Below are 20,126 nucleotides of genomic sequence, written 5' to 3' on the forward strand. Positions count from 1 at the left end.
ATAAGAAAAGCTAAATAAACGTATTGTTTAAAAGAAATAATTCCTCTATATGATTTTCCTGCAGGGGTAACTACAGTCTGACATTGCACAAATTCATTCACACTGACTTTCAGGTCAGCTTGGCTCTGGAAGAAATACAGCATTTCAAGCCGAAGAGCCCCAAGCCAGCAGATGTTGCTGGTTGCCACACAGAGCGCCTGGGGTGCCTCCATTTCCAGCCTTCAGCAAGGCAAGGCAGGGCAGGGCAGGGCAGGCTCCCCATGTGGCTTTCTGGGAGGTTCAACTCTTCTCCAGAGCGCACGCATACTTCTGTGCTGCTCAGTGCCCTCCAAAGCTGGGCTGGCCCCATCCAGTGTCGTCGTCACCCCGTGCTCTGGGACGGCTGGAGAGCTGCAAAGCTCAAGCATGGAGCCAGCCAAATGCGTGGAGCTGCTCCGGGTCCTACAAGGCCTGCGTGAGCCTGAGCTGATGAGCTAACTGGGGTCGAGGCACCCCTGGTACCCGCCACTGTCATCTCCCCACTTGCAGACCTCCTCCTCCTCCTCTTACTCTGGTTAGCCCAGCCCCATGCCCGCTCAAGCAGAGCAACTGATTAACTTCTGATAAACACTCTAGACATAAAGTTCGGGATGGAAACTGCACAGTCCCTGTTAAGTTACTCAGTTGCTGCAGGATCAGCTCCATGACATCTGCCCTATGTGATGATGTAATTGATGGTGTCAAGGTCTGGAGATGCCGTCTTCAAGCAGAGGCACTGGCATACTGGCAGACTCCCAGAGCAGAACACGCAGACGTTCCTGTAATCCCCTTAATTGCGAGTACCCAACCAACCAGATACCGTTTTGGACCTATGTGGATCCACCCGTTTTTAATTGTTTAAATTATTTTTCTGAATGCCACTGCATTGCTTGTTTTTAGCGCACGGCTTATTCCTGAAGGCACGTGGCGAGGATGGCGCTGCTCCTGCTCGCTGTATTTTGTTGGGGATGTTTTTTAACTGCATGCTCCCAGTTTGCTCAGAAGACGTTACTCTCGGAGCATCAAGGCGTTATGAAAGTTAAACCGGTGTTTGCTTCCCCACGCCCCTTCTTATTCTCTGCCCGTGCCTTCGAGCAGAGGACGACTTCTGGGGAGCGGCGGCAAACGCTGCCCCCGCAGGAGGAGAGGAGCGGGGGAGCAGCCCGGCCCCGGGTGCCGGCACCGGGCGGGGAGGACCGCCCGCGGCGCGGGGAGACGCGCGGGGCCGAGCCGGGCCGGGCGCGCGGGCAGGCACGCGGTGTTTACGGTTGAATGAGGGGCGAGGCCAAGGAGCGCTGCGTCAGAGCGAGGTGGAGGCGGGCGGCAGGCGGCGGGCGGCAAGCAGGGGCGGGGGGAGGCGGGCGCGCCCGGCGGGGCGGCCGCCGCAGGCAGGGGGTGGCGACGCGTGGGGCGGGCCGGGGCGGCTGCTGCGAGGCGCGGCCGGGCGCGCTGCCCCGCGGCACCAGGGGCGGCTGCCCGCGTCCTCCCCGGCATGGGGGTCGGGCTCCAGCCGCGACCCCGCGGGCGGCGCTGACCTGAGCGGCACCCGCCGCTGCCGCCGCTCCCTGCCCCGCAGCCCCGCAGGGAGGAGGCCGGGCGGCGGCGGCCGGCGCCCGCGGGCGGGCGGCGCGGGGCTCGGCGCGGCGGGCCGCGGCGCGCGGGGCTCGGGACCCGGAAGCAGAAGCGGGGCCGGGAGGCGGCTGGATGGGAAGGAGCGGCGGCGGCGGCGGGCGGCGATGGGGGAGCAGCAGAGCTCGCTGAGCGCCCCGCGGGCGGCCGCCGCCGCCGCGCCGCCGAGCCCGGCCGGGGGCCCGCGGGAGCCCGGCCCGGACGAGCCGCCCCCGCCACGAGAGTCGGCCCCGGGCGGCGGGGCGGCTGGGCCGGGGCGAAGCGGGGAGCCGTCGCCGCCCGCCGCCAGCCCCGAGCGGCGAGGGGCCGAAGAGGAGGAGGAGGAGGCGGAGGCGGCGGCCGGGCCGGAGCAGCCGCCGGCCGCGGGGGAGCCGGCGGCCCTGGCGGAGGAGGGGCCGGGGCCGGAGGGGGGCAACGGCCGCCGCCGCCCCCCCCGGCGGCACGTGTACTGCACCGTCTACTGCGTGGAGAACGACCGGCCGGCGGCGGCCCCCGCCTCACCCGGCGGCGGCCCAGGCGGCGGCGGCGGCCCAGGAGGGGGGCAGCCCCCGGCGCGGCGCGGGGTGGCGACGGGCGGCGACCCGCTGTCGGCGGGCGGCAGCATCGAGGTGGTGGACTTGTACCTGCTGCCCGAGCCCTTCTCCGGACTGATCGCGGGGGAGTTCGGGCCGCTGCTGGTGCTGAGCTGCCGGGTGTGCCTGGAGGAGAAGCCCATCAAGCCCCTGTCCTGCTGCAAGAAGGCGGTGTGCGAGGAGTGCCTCAAGCGGTACCTCAGCTCCCAGGTACGGCCCGGCGGGCGCTGCCAAGTTGTGCTGAGGGGGGAAAACCGTGAAGCGGTGCAGTCGCAGCTCCGGCCCGCCGGGCTGCCGCTGGTTGTTAGGGGTGAGGCGCTGGCAGCGCGGGTCGGGGGCTTGAGCATCGCTCCGGGCCCGGCTCCGTGGCTTGTGTGCCTGGCGGGTTGAACTCGGTGGGGTGGGGTGGCGTAGGAACCTTCCCCATCCCGTACGGAACGCGTTTGGCAGCTGCCTGCGTGTGAGCTGCGAATTTAATGACCGTTTGTTCCCGAAGTGTTTGTCTGCTGGTTGTTACACAGCCTGTCGGGTTGGTCACTTTTATATTTTCAGGCTCTTCCCATCTTTTAAAGAATTTTCTCTTTGACTTCTCGAACTCTTGCTGTTACGTGGCTGGCACCAGCTTCCTTTAAAGAGGAGTGCAAAGAATGATAAGGAACAGCGTTTGGGAGCGTTAGCAGCCGCCTCTGAGGCGACTCCTGGAGTTAGGGGCTGGGGGTTTTGGCCGCCCTCCCGCAGTCCCCCGCAGCGCCGGGCGCCTGTGCCGCCGCTGGTGCGAGCGGGCGTTCGCGCGCCCGTGATGGGCTCTGCAGCCGCTCGGCCTGCTCCTCTGAGGATACATCGCGTTTGGTGTTACGCCAGTTATGTAAGGTTAAAATAGTGGGGGGAGGGTCTGTGCGACTATTCGTGAAGAATTACAGTTACAACAGTAAGGAAGAACTTCTGGGGCGGGGGGTCCAAGACACAACAACTTTTCCATCCTGGGCAGATAGCTGCTCATCCTGGGTAGATAGCTACTCATGTATAGGCTGCTTATATCTTCATTGCTGTTTTGTTGCTCAGAACTGCTGTTTCAGACCAAAATCAGCAGCTTGAAAGCAAAGCTCTGTCTTCGCTAGTGTTTTTAGTAGCTAGTTCAGCATCACAAAACACTTGTGCATTGTTTCTGCCTCTAGTGTAGGGCATGCCCTAAACCCAAAGAGCAATGGGAGAACTATGGGTATATGGGAAAAACAAAACTAAATAAACCCTTTGCTTAACACCTTTATGTTTTTATTCAACAGAAACTTTTGGGACGTGCTTGGTGGAGACATGCTGGTGTGGTGGTAGAATGAATTTTTGCACCTGTTGGGGCTGGGAGCCATGCTGGGGCTGTCGGTGCTCCCGCTGGGCTGCATGCGTAGGGATGGGATGGATGACTACAGCTACCCCCACGCACTATAAATAGTTGTCGGGCTGTTCTGACCAGGGAACATTTCACTGCTTGGAAATTGCATGTGCTGGCTGAAGTAAAGCACGTCCTCTTCTCCGGGCACTAGTAGCCTACGTAGCATTTACTAGTGCTGGAAGCATTTGTTCTGGCTAATAGTAAACTCACTAGCATTTTCATGGACCACCTTTGTTATGTTTAGATAACAGGGAAGGGCTTAATGTGGGAACTGATGAATGGGAGAAGTAGAGTTGTGTTTTGTATGAATCCTGTAACAGTGAAACTCAGGAACATTTAATACGTCTTCTTGACTCTTTGTGCACAGAGCCCAGAATGGTTTGGTTTGCAGTTAAATGGTGGACTGGAAACTCTCAGCAAGTTTTTAGAGTATATTGACAGTGCATGTTTGTGCCACCTTTGTATTTGCCACTGAGGTCATGTGTCAAGAGTATTGTCTTGCTTTGAAACTGGAAATTGCAAAGTGGTGTGAAGTTAGAGTGGTCTTCTCTAGCTTCTGCAGGTGCCTGCAGCCTGTTCCTCAAGTTGACATGATGAATTGTGGTAGTTCTTCCCCATTAAAATGGGTACTAGAATATTTCAAGGAATGGCCAGGCACAGTAATCAGTAATGACCTCAGGTGATGAAATTCAGATGTCTGCACTGTAGGCGTAAACACTGAATTCAGTTATCTAAGTCCCCCCCTTTTTTTTCTTCACATTAATGATGAAAAAGACGTGGGTTTAGGGTATAATTTGTCTAAAATAGTTGAAATGCCACTAGATGTGCCTGTTTTGACCTGTTTGTTTCCTTTGAGTAAGAAGGGGTGTAGGATCTTGCAAGGTTTGAAAAAAAGTTATATCAGAGCAAGATTCTGCCCAAACCCAAGTATTAGCTGTGAGCTAAAGCGATACAGAGAGTAGCTTAGAGTGATCTATGGAAGTTATGTGATCCGGTAGCTAAAGCCATACCGCAGAACTCTTCTGCCTGGTTTAGCCTGGACTCTTGGAGGATGATCCAGCAGCTTGGTGGCTGGAACATCTGACTGGCCTGGGAACCAGGTATATGCCCCATGAAGTGGGTTTAGCACTGGCCAGCTGTTGGATGCATATGCAGGGATGCCCTCTTGAAGGAAGCCACTACTATTGCTGGGCACTCTGCAAAGCTTATCCCAACAGCTATTAAAAGGTCTGCTTGGCAGATAGCCATATGAGTACTTACTCCTGTGCATATAGAAGATGGGGCAGGGATACAGATGCAGAGGAGGGGATGTCTGCAGCAGGGATACTGATCTTGAGGAGGGAGATTCACAGAGCACTTCTGTGGGCACGCTGTTAGAGATGCTGTTATGACCAGGCAGAATTTTAGTTGCTTGATAAATCTGTTCAGGGGAAAAAGGAAACAAAATACCCTCAAATAACAGTCCAATGTGTTCTTCCCCTGTCTTCCTTTTTTGAAAAGAACAAGAAAGTGATATTTCTTTGAGAAGAACAAGAAGTGATGTATCTTTCCTTTGTGCTGTGGAAGGACCCTGTGACTCATCCTGAGGAGAGAGAAAAGGCTTCTCCATGTCAGTTATATTAGAGGAGTTTCTGGGAAGGAGGAGTGGAAAGGCAGTATAGGATAGAAATAAGTCACCTTTCATCTTTGAGGCTTAGCACTTCATGTAGCGAAGAAAAAAAGAAAATTTACCAAAAGTTCTAAAGGAGTAAATGTTGAAAAACTGTTTCTATTTGAAAATTTTAACAGATTTTCAGTTTGGATACAGTCAGCTTGATTTAGGAATGTACCTGAAATTGAAAACAAACAAAAGCAACCGAAAAACAAAACCCCAAGCAGCAATATGCATTGTTTAGAGCTGGTTTCCTTGTCAGAGAAGGAGCAATCGGTGCCCTTTGTTTGAGAGGACACTGGCTGACTCTAAGTCTCTGGAGAAGCAGTGGTCTTTTGTGCTGAAAATGTGGAGTATGTTGGCAGAAGTATGATGCTTAAAATAATTCATGTTGCCTTTAATGTCTGTGTGTGTTTTCCCACTGAAGAAAGCTGGATTCTTGATGATGGTTTCATTGTGATTTCTGAAATGATGCTTAATGGAAGAGCAAAGTAAAAACCCTGTTAATGCACTCTGCCCTCTTCTATGTAAACATATAACACCATCGAAACTTCTGCCTTGGAGCCCTTTATAGATCAGAAATCAACTGAAGTTTTAGGCATTGTTGAAAAGAAGATTATCCAGATGAAAATACTCCAGCTGCAGAGTTTGCTTATAGTGTTACCGGCATGCTGGAAAATGAGGGTAATTGATTTAGGAATGTCGCATCTGAAGGTCCTTAGAGGTCAAATCCACTTTTTCTTATCAGCGGCACTTGCTACATAATCCCTCTCAAAGATTTAATGGCTGGAGCAGAAGCTTAGCAGGCGAGCCTGGAGCACCCAGGCTGATTTGGAGCCTGACTTTTTGGTAAATTGCCTAACTTTACATCTGCCTCAGTTTAGCTATTCTTTCTCCTGGCCTAATATTCGCAGACCCCTTGGGGCTTTTCAGGGTCTGACTATGACCAGTTTATCTACCATTCACAAAAAAAATTCTATAACTTTATTCTCTTGGACCCAGAGAAGTTGAGGGAAGGGTAGGTATGAGTGATGGGTTAGCATGAAAGAGGTTGTGGCTCTTGCACCTCAGGACCTGGTGTGAGTCCCACAGAGCCTGGGTCGTGTCCCAAGAAGCCCCGTCCCCAGGAATTGATGCAGCCCAAAGCTGCTGTTCTTTGTTATGCTTAATCACAAACGTAAAATGGATGAGGCTGAAGAGTGCGAATGTTTGAAATGTCAGTGCTCTTCCAGGAGGCCATCTCCATGGGCTCTCAGGTATATGCCGAGTGAGGTCGGGGTCTGAAGGATGGAAGGACTGTTTCCCGTTCGGCTGGGAGTTGTGGGCTTCTACACTCGTGCATCCAGCATCCAAACTGGGGACAGAGGGGAAGAACCAGAGCACTCAATCTCACAGATGCAATATTGCATTTGCATCTCCTTCACTTCCCATCTTCCTCTCCATTTAGCATGGCACCAAACCTGGGTTATTACAGAAACTGTGTGCAGACATAGGTTTGCTAAATGAGTGATTCACTTCTTAACCTCTCCAGGCTGTGAGTCAGAGGGAATATTTGCACCTGGTTTTGCTTTTTGTCCATTTGTGTGTCCGGGGAGGTGGAGGGTGGTATTTTTTTGGAAATTTTCTTTAAAAATAAACAAATAGGTATGGGAAGAATTTTGACTTAAGAAGAGAGGGAGAAGACCTAAAGTTTAACTCAGTTTTTATATTTAACTTATCCTGGACTGGTAAAGAGGCTAAGGTTGTGTTTTCTCATCTCCCTAATCTGTAAATCTGACAAGGGCTATTCAGAACAACAGTCTCACTCCTCACTTTTTAGCAAATATTGACTAGACCAAAATAACATTTGCTGTTTCCTAACATCTATAAAGTACGGTATGTTCTCTAATAAATATTTGAAGCTATATATATAAAATTGTATCTATACTTCTTTCACTTTTCCTACAAAGTGGCTGTAAAAGTTTCACAGTAACCTTGGTGATTTGACTGCCTGCTTTTTCTACATGCAAATTAGGAAACTTGATAATCCAGTTTTGATCCTGTGCTCATTAGTGATGCTTTATTTTGTAAATCTCGTAATTCTCTTGGAGCAGTCATTCTTATATTAAAGGACTTTGGGTGAGTTAATTTAAACAGCATACTATATTCTTGATCAGATATTATGGCACTTTAATTATAGGAACTCTAATGAGATTAGTGGCCATGAGTAAATCGGAAGGGATTGTTGGGGGCGAGGAGGGGCCGCATCCAACAATGTTTTGTGCATGGCTGGTTTTGCTGGAACTAAAATCCCGCTCTCGTCTCCTGAGCATGAAATGTAGAGATTGTCTTCCCTCTGTCCGGGACCTGTTACCAGTCGTCTTCTCTCTGTGACCTGAGATCTTGATTTTGACCCTTTTCTCTTCTGTGCATGATCTCTTTCTGAAAGACCTGGAGAAAAATGCAGCAGGCTGTTATATTCAGGATTTTTGTGGGGAATGTGATTATAAAGCCATGTAGGGAAGAGGAGGATTTAGGAGCAGGCTGTATTGCCTAAAACTAGTACCGGTTTGGAGCCGGAGGGACTTGACACCTGTGTGCCTCTTCGGGTGTCTGATGGTATCATATAAATGATACACCTTCAAAGTTGTAGTCTGGTTGCTGATGAAAACCAGGCAGCAGAAATGTAGGCACCAAGTGCTGAATCATCTGATGGTTAATGAGCTGCTTGTGCCCTGAGTCAAACCAGAGCTCAGAAGGGCTGCTGTCATTCAGTGGGGGAGAAGCTCTGTGTTTGCGAGGGTTATTAATCCAAAAACATGCTCCAACACTAGCTAGCAAGTTGCTAGGACGGCTGCAGACTGGCTACCAGGAGGTGATGGCAGGGTGAGCGACCACCCTCCAGCTGACATTGCAAGAACACAGTAGTTTCCAAAGGAGGAAGAGAGGTGCAGGAGGAGAGAAGAATATATTACCTGGTAGATTACAGGCTTTCTAAACCAAACCAGCCACTTCAGCCACTGTAAGGTGGCTATGTTCCTGAGTAGAAGGAGGAGGCAGATAGACCTAGTCCATCAGCTGTGAGCGGCCTGAAAGCTGCAGGAGCACCTAAACTTCTTCACTGTCATTTTCAGCAAACAGCTTCTGAAAGTGTGTCCTGTTCTCCTGACATCTTGTATGCAGTGCCAGTGCTGAAATGCTGCTGCATAGCCAGCTGCCCAAGGGTTGCTGTCACAGTTCAGGATGACACCCAAGTACCTGTAAGATTGTAAGCGTTAAAGTTGACTGGGCATATAGCTGGCTCTTGAATGCTTGTTGATGGATCCAGTTTGGGCCAAAACTTAAGTTTGGAACAAAGTTTTACAAAATCTAGCACTGCTGGAAATACTTGTAAATTCTTTTTAAAGAAAACTAGTTTTGAGCAATGTTCTTGAATGATGATACTGCCTAGTTGTCCTAGTGTGTGTAGGCCGAGATACTCTGTCAACATACCACCACTTTGTATGGTACGTTTGTTCTCTGTGTAGAAGGAGCTGCAAGCTTACTGTACGTGGATAGCTATGACTTCCTCTTGTTTGGATAAGTCTTTGCCAGATGTAGAGCTGGAATATGTGGCCATTGTTTCTTAGCCATGCTGTTATGGAGTGAAGGGGAAAAAGAGTGGCTGTTCTTACAGCTAAGAAGATTTCTGTTAAAACTCTGATCTGTAGGACCAGAGATGTTGGGAGTAGAAAAGGTGGTGTCACCTTTGAACAGTTGCAGGAAGGGTTTTGCTAAAGGGGGAAGGCCTGCATTCCTGGGGTGAGGATAAATGGTATCATCAAATTGTTGATGTTGGTAGCAAGGGGTGAAGGTATATGGCGAGTCCTATAGTGGTGCCATGAATTTGTTGATGTTAATAGTAAAGCTGATTCTGAAGAGTGAAGACTTCCTATGAATGTGAAATTGCAGTGGGAGACGAAGGAGAACCGGTTTTGTTTTGACTTGGGTTGAAATCCAATTCTGAAAATGCGGAATTTCTGTGAAGCAGAAGCCCTGCTTGTCAGCTGCCTCCCATAGCCAGTGTGTTGCACCTCGCTGGTCTGTCGGTGGTGTTGGCATTGGGGACCATGACAGGCTGAGCCATGAGGAGATCGTCTGCCGCATGCCTTCCCTCCCACTGCTCCCACCAGCTGTTCCCAGGAGCTACCAGGCACAGGTATGGACTCAGTCCAGGAATTTTAAAGTGAAACATGTTGAAAACTGAACTGTTGGGTTTTAATTGCTCAAAGAGAAATGAAGGAGTTAAATGGGGGTTGGGAAGGCCTTCAGCTCACCTCTGCCCCATTCCTCTGTTTCTCCACCCAGAACAACTGTTCTTCCAACTGCTCTGGGGCCTCTTGGCCCTTTATTCCTCTTTTCTTCTTGTACAAATATCTTGCTTCCTGCTGTCTAAACCAGCCAGGCTTGAGGAAAGGACGTGTCTTACATGGCCAGGATATAAGTACATTGTCAAAATGATTAAGAGTTGTGAGGGATGTAATTTCTTCAAAAGAATTTAAACTGGGGAAGAAGGGCATTACTTACCCACCCAGTTACGCTGGTTTATCTGTCTTTCGGTATGTGTTAGCTGCTTGCACTTATGTTTCTCTTGCTCTTTTTTTTTAATACTTTATTTACGAATTATATTAAAAAAAAAAAAGTCCTTGTCTGTAGGATTTTATTAGCCAAGTACCTATGTCTTTTGCTAGTATAGAAAAAGTGACAAATTCGTCTAGCAATGAAGAGGCTTTTGAGTCCATTTTTAAGTAGTTGAAAAATTTTTCATAAGGGCAAAGAGATGAATTTTATTTGGAAGTTAACGTGAACATAAAAATAACAACATTCCTGTTGAATAGCCAGTTCTTAAATGTATGTTTTTCTGCTATGGCACACCTACATTTATTTTATAGGTAAATAAGCCTTGTGAGAGCAGTTGCTTAATGTAAGTGAAATGGGAAAAAATTAGGACAAAAAAAAAATTCAAGACTTTACTTGTAGAGAAGAAAACTTTTATAGATTTCAGTGCAGAAGGTCAGAAGTTTAACAGTAGCTTAAGCCAGATCTGGAACTGAACCTGAAATGGCTTAGAGTCCACATTTACCTTAGTAGCCACCTCACTGCTTCAGTTTAAGATCGGTGTATATTTTCACTGACAAGCTTGTTGGGATGTACAGTTGCTCTTGTTTATTTGCTTAATTGTGAGAAAGGCTGTGCGCTTCCTAGATTACAAGTTCATGAAAAGATGAAGAAATTTCTAAAGCTGTCCCACTTCCTTTTCCTTACAAGCTTGCTAGTAGACTGTAGTGCACTTAAAAAACTCTTTTAAGGAATATCAGATTGAAATAATAATAAAAGCACCTTGTCCCTTCTGTGGACTTTTTTTCCCAGTGATGTTTTTATTAAGTACAGTACAAACTATATTGGATATTGTAGTGGAAAATAGAAGGGGCAAAGTTTAACTTTCTCAAGCCTCGTCATGCTGATGCCATTGTGCATTGTTTTCTACCACTGACATGATACGAATGGCAGCAAAGGCAGGTACCTCTCTAGTTTTGTTGGTTTTGCTCCCTGATCTCGTAGGAATGCTGGTGTATCAGCTTGGGTGTGTAAGATGGGGGTCTGAATGACTCTGTGCCTTTAGCTTGTAGGAAAGGGAAGTCCTATCCAAACTGTTTCAGCTGCGATGTGGCTCTGTGGGGTTGCTCACACAATACGAGGAAGGAAGAAGAGCGAGAAGACGATTGCCAGGATGGAGAGGGCTTGGTGATGTTGTAAGAATCGGTTTGCCCCAGAAGGTGGGCTTGCTCAGGGTATGCTTTCGTAAAATGAAAGGGAATCACGAAGACCGGTGGCCTTTGTATATAAGGTGGATCTTTGGCCTCCGTTTAAATCTGCAGCAGAATACTGGCCAGTTATTCTGGTAAATGGTGGCCAGACATGCAATGGGACTAGCTCTATTTCTGGTTTCCTATTGGATGGAGGCGGGCAGGAAATAAATCTAACCTTAAAAAGGAAAAAAAAGTAATGGCTTTTAAACACAGCTTGAACTACAGAACTTCCAGGAAAATAATGGGTTAGTGCTTTACTGGACTGCTGGAAGACTTTTATACCCTACAGGTAGCAGAGAAGGGTGGAGTAGGTAGGTGCAGCATGCCATCTGTGACACGATTACAGCCTGAACAGGCAAACAGAAGTGCTCCGCTATTGTCAATACTATCGCTGCTGTATGGGGGCAAAGAAATGGTGGGGGAGGGCTTCTTAATGCTTTCAGCTATTTTAATGTTGCTTGCTGTGTGGGTGCGCTTTGGGGAGAGGACACCTTGTGCCTTTCCATTCCAGCGCACCTGTGCAGTGCCAGGTATAATTTGTCTGCTTAGAAGAACTCCTTTAGAGGCCTTGTGGAAGCAAGTACGTAAACTGCTCAGTGCTTTTTCAAGTGCATGCGCAGCTCAGTTGTGCAATAGCTTGGAAACTCTGCTTGGTTAACTTTATGGTATTAGCATGCAGCTTAAAAAGGGGAAAGAATGTGCAAGTTAAAAGTTTTTTGGAATGGACGGATCCACAAAAGAGCAAACATGCCCCATAGTACTTAGATGCCAAGTGTTGCATACCAACTACAAAATGTAGATGTTAGGACTCCAGGCAGAATTATGGTGGTGATAGTATATTTTATTGTGGTGAACTAATCCTACTCAGATTAAGGCAGAAAATCAGTTGTAAAACACTGGAGTTCTGTCAAAACGTACGGGTATTGACATGTACATGGCCATCTAGACCTCAAAGTGACCGAAGTGAAATACAGTATTAAAATCTGGATGTTTCAAAGTATGCATATATCTATGGTCCCCATTTTCCTTACATATGGGCAGTGGAAATTAAGCAACCTCAGAAATTTTCACCCATTTGTATAATGGAAAGTAGATTCAGCCTTTCTTGTGTTGTATTTCTCAGTAACACTTAAAGAGTAATTTTGAAACTTCTGAAGATGCCCATTCTTTTAAGGCATTATCTGGAGGTGTAACTTTATTTTAAATTACTAGCATCTTCCCAGTCTAAGATTTAAACCTTCCTTGCAGTCAGTTGTGACTATTGCTGATGGACATTACTGAGTGCTTTTGCCTCAGTGAAGTAGGTATTTCATGTGAAGGCTTGATTTGTCGTTCTTTTTGTGAGAGTAACTCAGCAAATCCTGCCTGAAGTATTCCAGAGGTGTAATGCTTCATGAGAACCTCACCCAAGCCAAGACGGGTAGTGAGACAAGGCCAAGCCATCACTTCTGGTAAATTAAGGATCTAAAATGAGTTCTGGATCTTATTCTTTTTCTTTCTGTGTCAAGAAAAGCAGACCTTGTCTAAAGCTGAAGGTGTACAGTGCTAGCTAGCAGTGCCACTCACCCCAACGTGCAACTTGTTCCCTACTGTTTCTGCATCATCTGATCCACCAGCAGAAAAAAATGATCTGGTTTAAAAGTGACCTTTCACAGCCATTTTTTACTTTTTTTTTTTTTTTTTTTGTGTCTTATCCAGTTCCTAATTGTCTCATGCGCAGCATGCAAATGTTTATTTCGCCACAGGGCAGTACTGAATAAAGTGTCCATGGCCAAGCAGGGCCATTTATTTTGGCAACTGTGACAGCTTGTCGGAACAAAACGATTGAAAAGGCCGTGTGAGGGAAGGGGACAGAGATGATGGCACGTGGAGGTTTTCATTGGAGCCTGATGAAATCAAACCTGCAATTTGGTCCTGTTGCTGCATCGTTTCCTCTTTCACAATCCAGAGGGAAGTCATGGCTTCTCCAGCGCCCAAAGGTGCATCTGCACCCACGGCTCTTGGACAGGCGTGGTGGCACGGTCCGGACCGTTTCTCTGAGCTGCTCACAGCACTGAGGTTCGCAGTCCAGCCCAGGCTGTACCCACCACTCCTGTCTCTGCTGCCTGTGGCATCATTAAATAAGAAGCTCTCAACTAGCTGGAATTTTAAAGCACCCCCAAGTGTTTTGTAACATAGAACAGATTATTCCTAAGGTAGTTTTACAAGTGAAGTTTTTCATGTGAATATTCTTGCAGATGAGGAACCTCTTTTTTGATCTCGATTGTTTCAACAGCTTTAGTTTGCTGCAGCCAAGCAGTGCCAAGCCTGATCATTATTTTCTTGAGAGAAATTTTTCTTGCACCAAAGAGCTCTCAAAAGAAGTTCCTTGTTGCTCCTTACATGTTTGAATAACAAGTGAAAAGATGCAGAGCTCAAAATCTTAGAAGGATTTTTGGTTTTTATTGTGTGGGTTGTGGGGTTTTTCTTGTTTTTCTGCAAAGACACAAAATGCCTGAAGATGGTTACTAAATGTGCTGTTATTTAAAAATGCACAACAGAAAAAGATACAGCATTGTCATGGAAGAACTGGTATGCATCATCTTGAGATCTTTGCTGGTGAAGGTTCTTTTTGAGCTTGGTCATACAGTCTCTTGGTACAAGTACAAAAAAATAAACTCGTTTGAAGACAACCAAGATCAATTCATTATTATTCCAGTATATTCTTTTCTACTCCAGTTGACTTTTTATGTTTCTGTAGGTGTACTGCTTTTGACCCGTAAAAATTTTAGGCCTATTTTTACAGTGAATATAGAATTTTTCTAAGCTGTATATAATCCACGCTTCTAGCATGTGCTTTGTCATGAATGGGCTGTAACTACAGCTTTCCCAAGCTGGAAGCACGTTTCTTAGTGAGAAGCATTGAGATGTTTGTTTGGGGGAAGGGGAGGAGACAAGGAAAGGGTCCCCTCTCCTTGCCTCAATAATGAACTGGCACCAGATGGTAAGTTTTCTGATGCTAGCTTACCATTTAGTTTCTCTATTGAGTTTTGATCTAGGATAATTTTGTTTTATCAGTCCTTATGATGAAAAGAAAGAGCAAGGAAGAGATTTTTTGACGATTTTCATTTTTCAAGTAGGAGCCCGCCTGCCCATTGGAACATTAGTAGGAGGCAGCAAATCTGGGTTAATGATGACAGATGATGTGAGCGGCTAATAGTGATGGAACCACTAAAAAGGTGAATGCAATCTGAGGATGTAGTAAAGAGAGGAGAGCAATGAGGCTGTTGTATGTGGTGAGGCTTTATTTGGAATCTCAGGCACCAGGGTTTAAGAAAAATGGCAGGAACCAGGAAGGACTGCAACGAGAAGAATGCTGTTGCACAGATGCAGAACTGTTTATTTTAGTATAAGGAGAACTGGGAAGAGAAATGACTGCTCTCTCTAAATGCAAGAGGGCATAAGTTGGGTAGGCAAACTTCTAAAGAAGTTTGGGCACAACACAAACTATAAAAATTGCAATGAATTAGATTAGGCTAGAAATCAGCATGAACCTGTGCATTTGGGATGGAAGAAAAAGACCTGGGAGGGTCCTTCCATTCTCTGAGTTTGGGAAGAAGGGCGTGGTATCTGGGCCGTTCTCAAAGCCAGCACCTTCGATGCTGTCAAAAAGGACTTGCCGTGTGGCACCATTATGCACTGAGTTTGGCCTGGTTGAATGGGAAGGCCACCTGCACTTCTCAGAGTGCTCTTTGTTGAGGAGAAGCTTGAGTCCAATGAGGAAATGGTAGAAGAGTTTTATTGTCTGGTGTCACTTTTTTTTAACCATTGAAAACAGCAAGGGATTTTCTAATGCCCAACGTGTACCTGCAAGCTGTGCATTTCAAACCATGCTTTGTGTCTGGTATTTTTTGGTCTGTAAGGAATCTGAAGTCAAATGTCTCACACATTTTAGGAGAAATGGCTTTTAAATTAATTTCAAAACTGTGTTTTCGAGACTGTTTTTGGTTAGATTGATCTGGCTGAATCAGAGCAATTTCCAAGTGGTCCCCTCCCTCCGCTGGCAGAGGAGAGGCTGCGTTGCTGTTACCTGAGTTGACCTAGGCTATAGAGGATACCTTTGTGAAATAACTCTCCAAGGGAATTCATGCAGGCTGTTGTATAAAGAAACTTATGAGAGAAAGAACAATTAGCAAAGACCAGTGATTGTTTGGTTTAGTTTTCACAGATTGCTTTTATGTGAAAACAATTAACAGAACAGATGGTTAAGGTACCAAAGAAAAGCTATGTACTATGTAACATTGAAAAACAATTTCTGAAATTGGGTGGTTTGGGTGTGCGGTTTGTTTTGAAATTTTTTTTTTTGGTGAAACTACAGTTACCAGCTGGGTAAATGTGCTGTAAATTACTGGAAGGTGGTAGCTGGTTGTAGCTGAACTTCCTTGTCTTTCTGTTAGTCTTTAGTTTAGCTGTATGCTTCACTTGACAGGCTGCAGCATCATAATTCTGGATTTATCTCTTGATGTCTCATTCTAAGTTTTTTTTCCTTCCAGTTTTTGATACCAATATCTGACAAGTTTTGTGGGAGGATTTTGGCATCCTTAAAGTACTTATGTTGGCTGCCAAGGTGGTCTTTTGGTAGCTCAAGGTGGTTGCAAGGTGATTTATTGGAGATTCTGGTGAAATCCATCCTGGCTCTGTGCCTGGTGTACGTAGGGAGGGCTTTGCTGCTGAGATGCAATAAACGTTGAGTTTCTGTATTCATCACAAAATATACCTGCAAGCTACCTGAATGAACTTGTTGAAACTGTTGTGCTCCTCATAGCTGCTGTATGCAGAAGCTAGATCCACAGGGAAAATCAACAAATCTTACTCAGAGGTAGAGGCTGGGTAGGCAAGCACGCGTTTTGTCTTCAACGTCCTGTATGTGTTTGCACCTTTGAAGACTGTGTAGCATTAAAGAATATTATTATTCAATTCTTGTTATACCTGACTAAACTGGTCTCCTGCAGGGTTTTAGTTTCACATAGTGTCTCCAAGTTCACCAGTGAAGTCTGTCTGGGAAGATAAATTTCATGGAAGCACTAATTGATTTAATTTTTGGCTCCGAAATCAGTATGAGGCACTAATCTGATCACAACAAGCCTACTTCTGGATTTGAACAAACCTTACACAAACATGAAGACTGATATATGCTGACACCAACAGGCATTGAAACGTTAAAAATATTTCTGAAAGGTGTAAGCTTATGATTTTTAATGGATTACTTCATATATGTAAGCCATGGTGGAAAGCCTGATGAGAACTATAACTGGAGTATATCAAATAATAGTATATCTTGTGTAATGGTCTATTGAGACACTTGAAAAACGCAGAAGTACTGCCCAAGGAATAAGAAAAGGCAGATGAAATGAAGTAAATGGCTGGCTGATAGGTATTTTGAGTGGGTTATAAAACCTTTATTTATGGCAGGAAGTTGAGCATCTTCAAAAGGTATATGCTTATCTAATGAGTGCTGTAAAGAACCTGGAGAGTGACCTCTGTTCTCACCAGCTTCCAACTTTTGCTCTCTTTCTTCTTCCCTTTCCTGGATGAGCTTCCTTTCTACTGTCAGGAGCTTTTTAAAATGGTATTTCCTTTCCATGGTGATCCTTTTGCTTACAGTATTTGCAGTCATGCTCTGAAAAGCTAGAGGTTTATACAATTTAAGACTAACTTGGTCACGTTATGGATTATTCATCAATGCCATTAAAGTGAAAGTTTTTTTTACTGGAAGAAATCTAACATCTGTTGTATGCTGCGTGACTTTGGGAGAAGGAATTGTTATTCAACCATGGACTCTTCTTATCTCTTGTCATATTGTTGGAGTGTTTGTCTTGCTTTTCTTCCTGGCAATGTATAACTGACCAGGAGAGAAAGACCTCCTTGCAGGAGGATCTTTGTAATCAGGTGTCACATCCTTTTGTCTGTGCAGCTGCTTTTGAGCAAGTATGATCCACGTAGCAGATTGCTCTGAGAGCTGGCCACGCTTTGCACTGGTGGTGTCACTCTGTAGTGTTAAACTAAGACACTTATGCCAAGGCTGAAGCTTCATGACACACCAGTTACAGCTGGCTTAAGCAGCTCTTCGCCATTCCTTGCTATCTCTGTAAACCGGGGGGCGGGGGCGTGTGCTGAACTATGTTCACAGCAGTGAAATTGCAACTTTTTTTTTCTTCCTCCTCCACCTTACTGCAGGGTCATGGGAAGCATTGTTACTTGTGGCTTGGAGAAGTTGGGATTTGCCTCTTTTCTGGACTAGCCTATATTACTCGGTTACTCAACTGTGATTTCAGGACGTGCCTTTTGAAGATCAAGCTCGATAGCCTTGTGCTTCTGTTACATAGATGTTTTTGGTGGTAAAGTGGAGGAGTTGTGAAACTTGGAAGCATAAAATCATAAAAGCCTGTAACAGAAGATTATCTTACTATTATCTTACATTGATCATTACAAAAAGTTTTCTGAAGACACTGCCCTCCCTTAAGTAGCAGAAGAATTGCTGATTTTGTTCTCCCTTTTCTTACCTGTCTTTCAAGCTCTAGAAGTGAGGAGAAGAGGGTGGAGTAACCATGAGATTAAGACTTCATTTGTCTGCTTTTCCTCCTTTTTTTACTCCTCCTAATTTGTTTGGCGGAAAAGGAGTTAGCCTCTCTCTGAAGCAATGGAGTTCCTATCCAGAGTGTTTTGTAGGTGACACCCTGTGGCATGGGAGACAGGTTTGCTCAATTGCAGCTTTAATGCTTCAGTTAAACCTGTACACTGTGTTGGATGTAATAAGAGGTGTTTTGATTCCATGTAGGTGTTCAAGTGCTCGTGCAGGATGTGACTAATATGGCTGGGCAGGTAGGGCTGCACTAATGAGACCAGAAAGAAAATGGGCTTCATTTAAAAAAGAGCAGCTGTCACTACCCGATTTAGAGAACACATCACATGGCAGTAGGAAATTTAGTGTTAATTTAGCACACTATTGCTTTGACCACTTATTCGCATTTTAGAGATTATATTTTTGGGGGTTTAGGATTTAGAGACATTATCTGCATATATCATGTCTTGGGTTGTACAACAGATACATTAATTGTGCTAATATTACATGTTGCAAACCCAAGCAAACAAGAAATTGCTCACAGCTTTTTTTTTTTAAACTGGAAAAATACAGAATTAGGATAACTGATCAGTCTTAGCTGTCCTATAGTGACTGCAGTGGAAGAACCTTGGAATCATGCTTACTTGTAACTCCAGTTTAAACTACCTAAAAAATCAGCTTTACCTCAAATTTTGGGGGAAAAGATGGTGGGTTTTGGTATGGTTTAATCTGAAACTAGTTGCAAACTTGTAAAATTCTAAAAATGCTTTTTTGCTTGAAAACTGTAAATTCGGGGAAGCGGTACCTGATTGTTGAAATTTCCTTGAACCTGTAAATACTGTATAGTGTTACACTGACTACTGTAACAATACAAATATCTATGATGATAATTAAACCTTCGTACTGAAGTTAAATTACAAATCATTCCATGAAAGAGGGAATATATAAATTTTGCATAGCTTCCTTTCTCTTTTCATGTTTCCTTTTGGATTTTTGTTTTGGACTCCTGCTATTAGTTTCTTTCTGAATTTGCACACCTCAGGAAATTGTAATACTCCTGGAATATAGGCAGAATTGTGATGCTCCCATCTTAGTGGCAGTCCTAGTCACTTTTTGTGGGCTTTTCCCTCCACCTTTTTTTTTTTTTTTTTGTTTCCACTTTTTTGGTTGGATCTCTTGAGCAGTTTCTGCTGGTTGACCAGGTTTTCTTTGCTGTACTGCACTCAAATTTGTGGGTCAATGGGTTTTACTTTCCAAGTGTCTCTTTGAAGTACTTCTGTTGCACGGCAGTCAATGCTGCATGTATGCAGTTTGTCTGGTCCCATGTAGGGCATGACTCCACCACTTCCCATCGTAAGATGTTTATCTGCTGTCATAGCTAAAGAGGAAAATCATTGAAGTCCCATGTGAATTCAGCAAGTGCATTTTTTCTTGAGTAGAAGTATCTTCCATGTATCACAGTTGCAATTTATTGTCTGCTGTTAGAATCGAGCAATCCTAACCCAGATTTCTAGATTTTCTTGGTTTCTTCCAAATGGAAGTATTCCATCCCACTTGAATCTGTGGGGAAAATCCTAGCAAAGAGTTGGTTTGGATACCTCAGAGAGTGAACTTTGGAGAAACCCACTTATTTTGTTGTTCCTGCCAGTATATTTAAAAAAAAAAATCACATTTAGGCTATTTCACTAAAAATCTTCAGTGTTTCAGTGATTGAGTGGGGAACTTGGCATTGCAGGATGTCTGTCTTCATGTTTACAAATGCCATATGCAGGGAATCAAATGATACATGATGAAAAACTGCAGTTAAACGCAGTTTATACGCAGGTTTTTTATTAGGTGGCTTAACTCACTAGCAGTTCTGACAGCATCGAGCTGTTTCAGTCTTGCGGGACTTTAGCAAGATTCACTTTTTGTCCATCCTGGCTATTTTAGACCCCTGTAATACAGAATCACAGAATCATTAAGGTTGGAAAAGACCTCTAAGATTGAGTCCAACCGTCAACCCAACACCACCATGCCCACTAAACCATGTCCCTAAGCGCCTCATCGACACGTCTTTTAAATACTTCCAGGGATGGTGACTCAACCACTTCTCTGGGCAGCCTGTTCCAAGGCTTGACAACCTTTTCAGTGAAGAAGTTTTTCCTAATGTCCAATCTAAACCTTCCTCGGCACAACTTGAGGCCATTTCCTCTCGTCCTATCGCTAGTTACTTGGGAGAAGAGATCAACACCCGCCTCACTACAACCTCCTTTCAGGTAGTTGTAGAGAGTGATGAGGTCTCCCCTCAGCCTCCTCTTCTCCAGGCTAAACAACCCCAGTTCCCTCAGCCGCTCCTCATAAGGCTTGTGCTCCAGGCCCTTCACCAGCTTCGTTGCCCTCCTCTGGACACATTCCAGCACCTCCATGTCCTTCTTGTAGTGAGGGGCCCAAAACTGAA

At 45.6% G+C, this 20,126-nt stretch overlaps 1 protein-coding gene across 3 annotated transcripts in view; it reads left to right on the top strand.

Moving 5' to 3' along the window:
• The first annotated feature begins 1,754 nt into the window (after positions 1-1,754).
• Positions 1,755-20,126, top strand: part of RNF217 (ring finger protein 217) — a 63,482-nt gene continuing 45,110 nt past the window's right edge. For all 3 annotated transcript variants that reach the window (XM_075145765.1, XM_075145764.1, XM_075145766.1), the window contains exon 1: positions 1,755-2,429. In XM_075145765.1, the coding sequence (XP_075001866.1) occupies positions 1,755-2,429 (675 nt within the window). The remainder of the gene's footprint in view (positions 2,430-20,126) is intronic.

Source organism: Calonectris borealis, chromosome 3 (assembly GCF_964195595.1).
Source record: "Calonectris borealis chromosome 3, bCalBor7.hap1.2, whole genome shotgun sequence".
Taxonomy (NCBI): domain Eukaryota; kingdom Metazoa; phylum Chordata; class Aves; order Procellariiformes; family Procellariidae; genus Calonectris; species Calonectris borealis.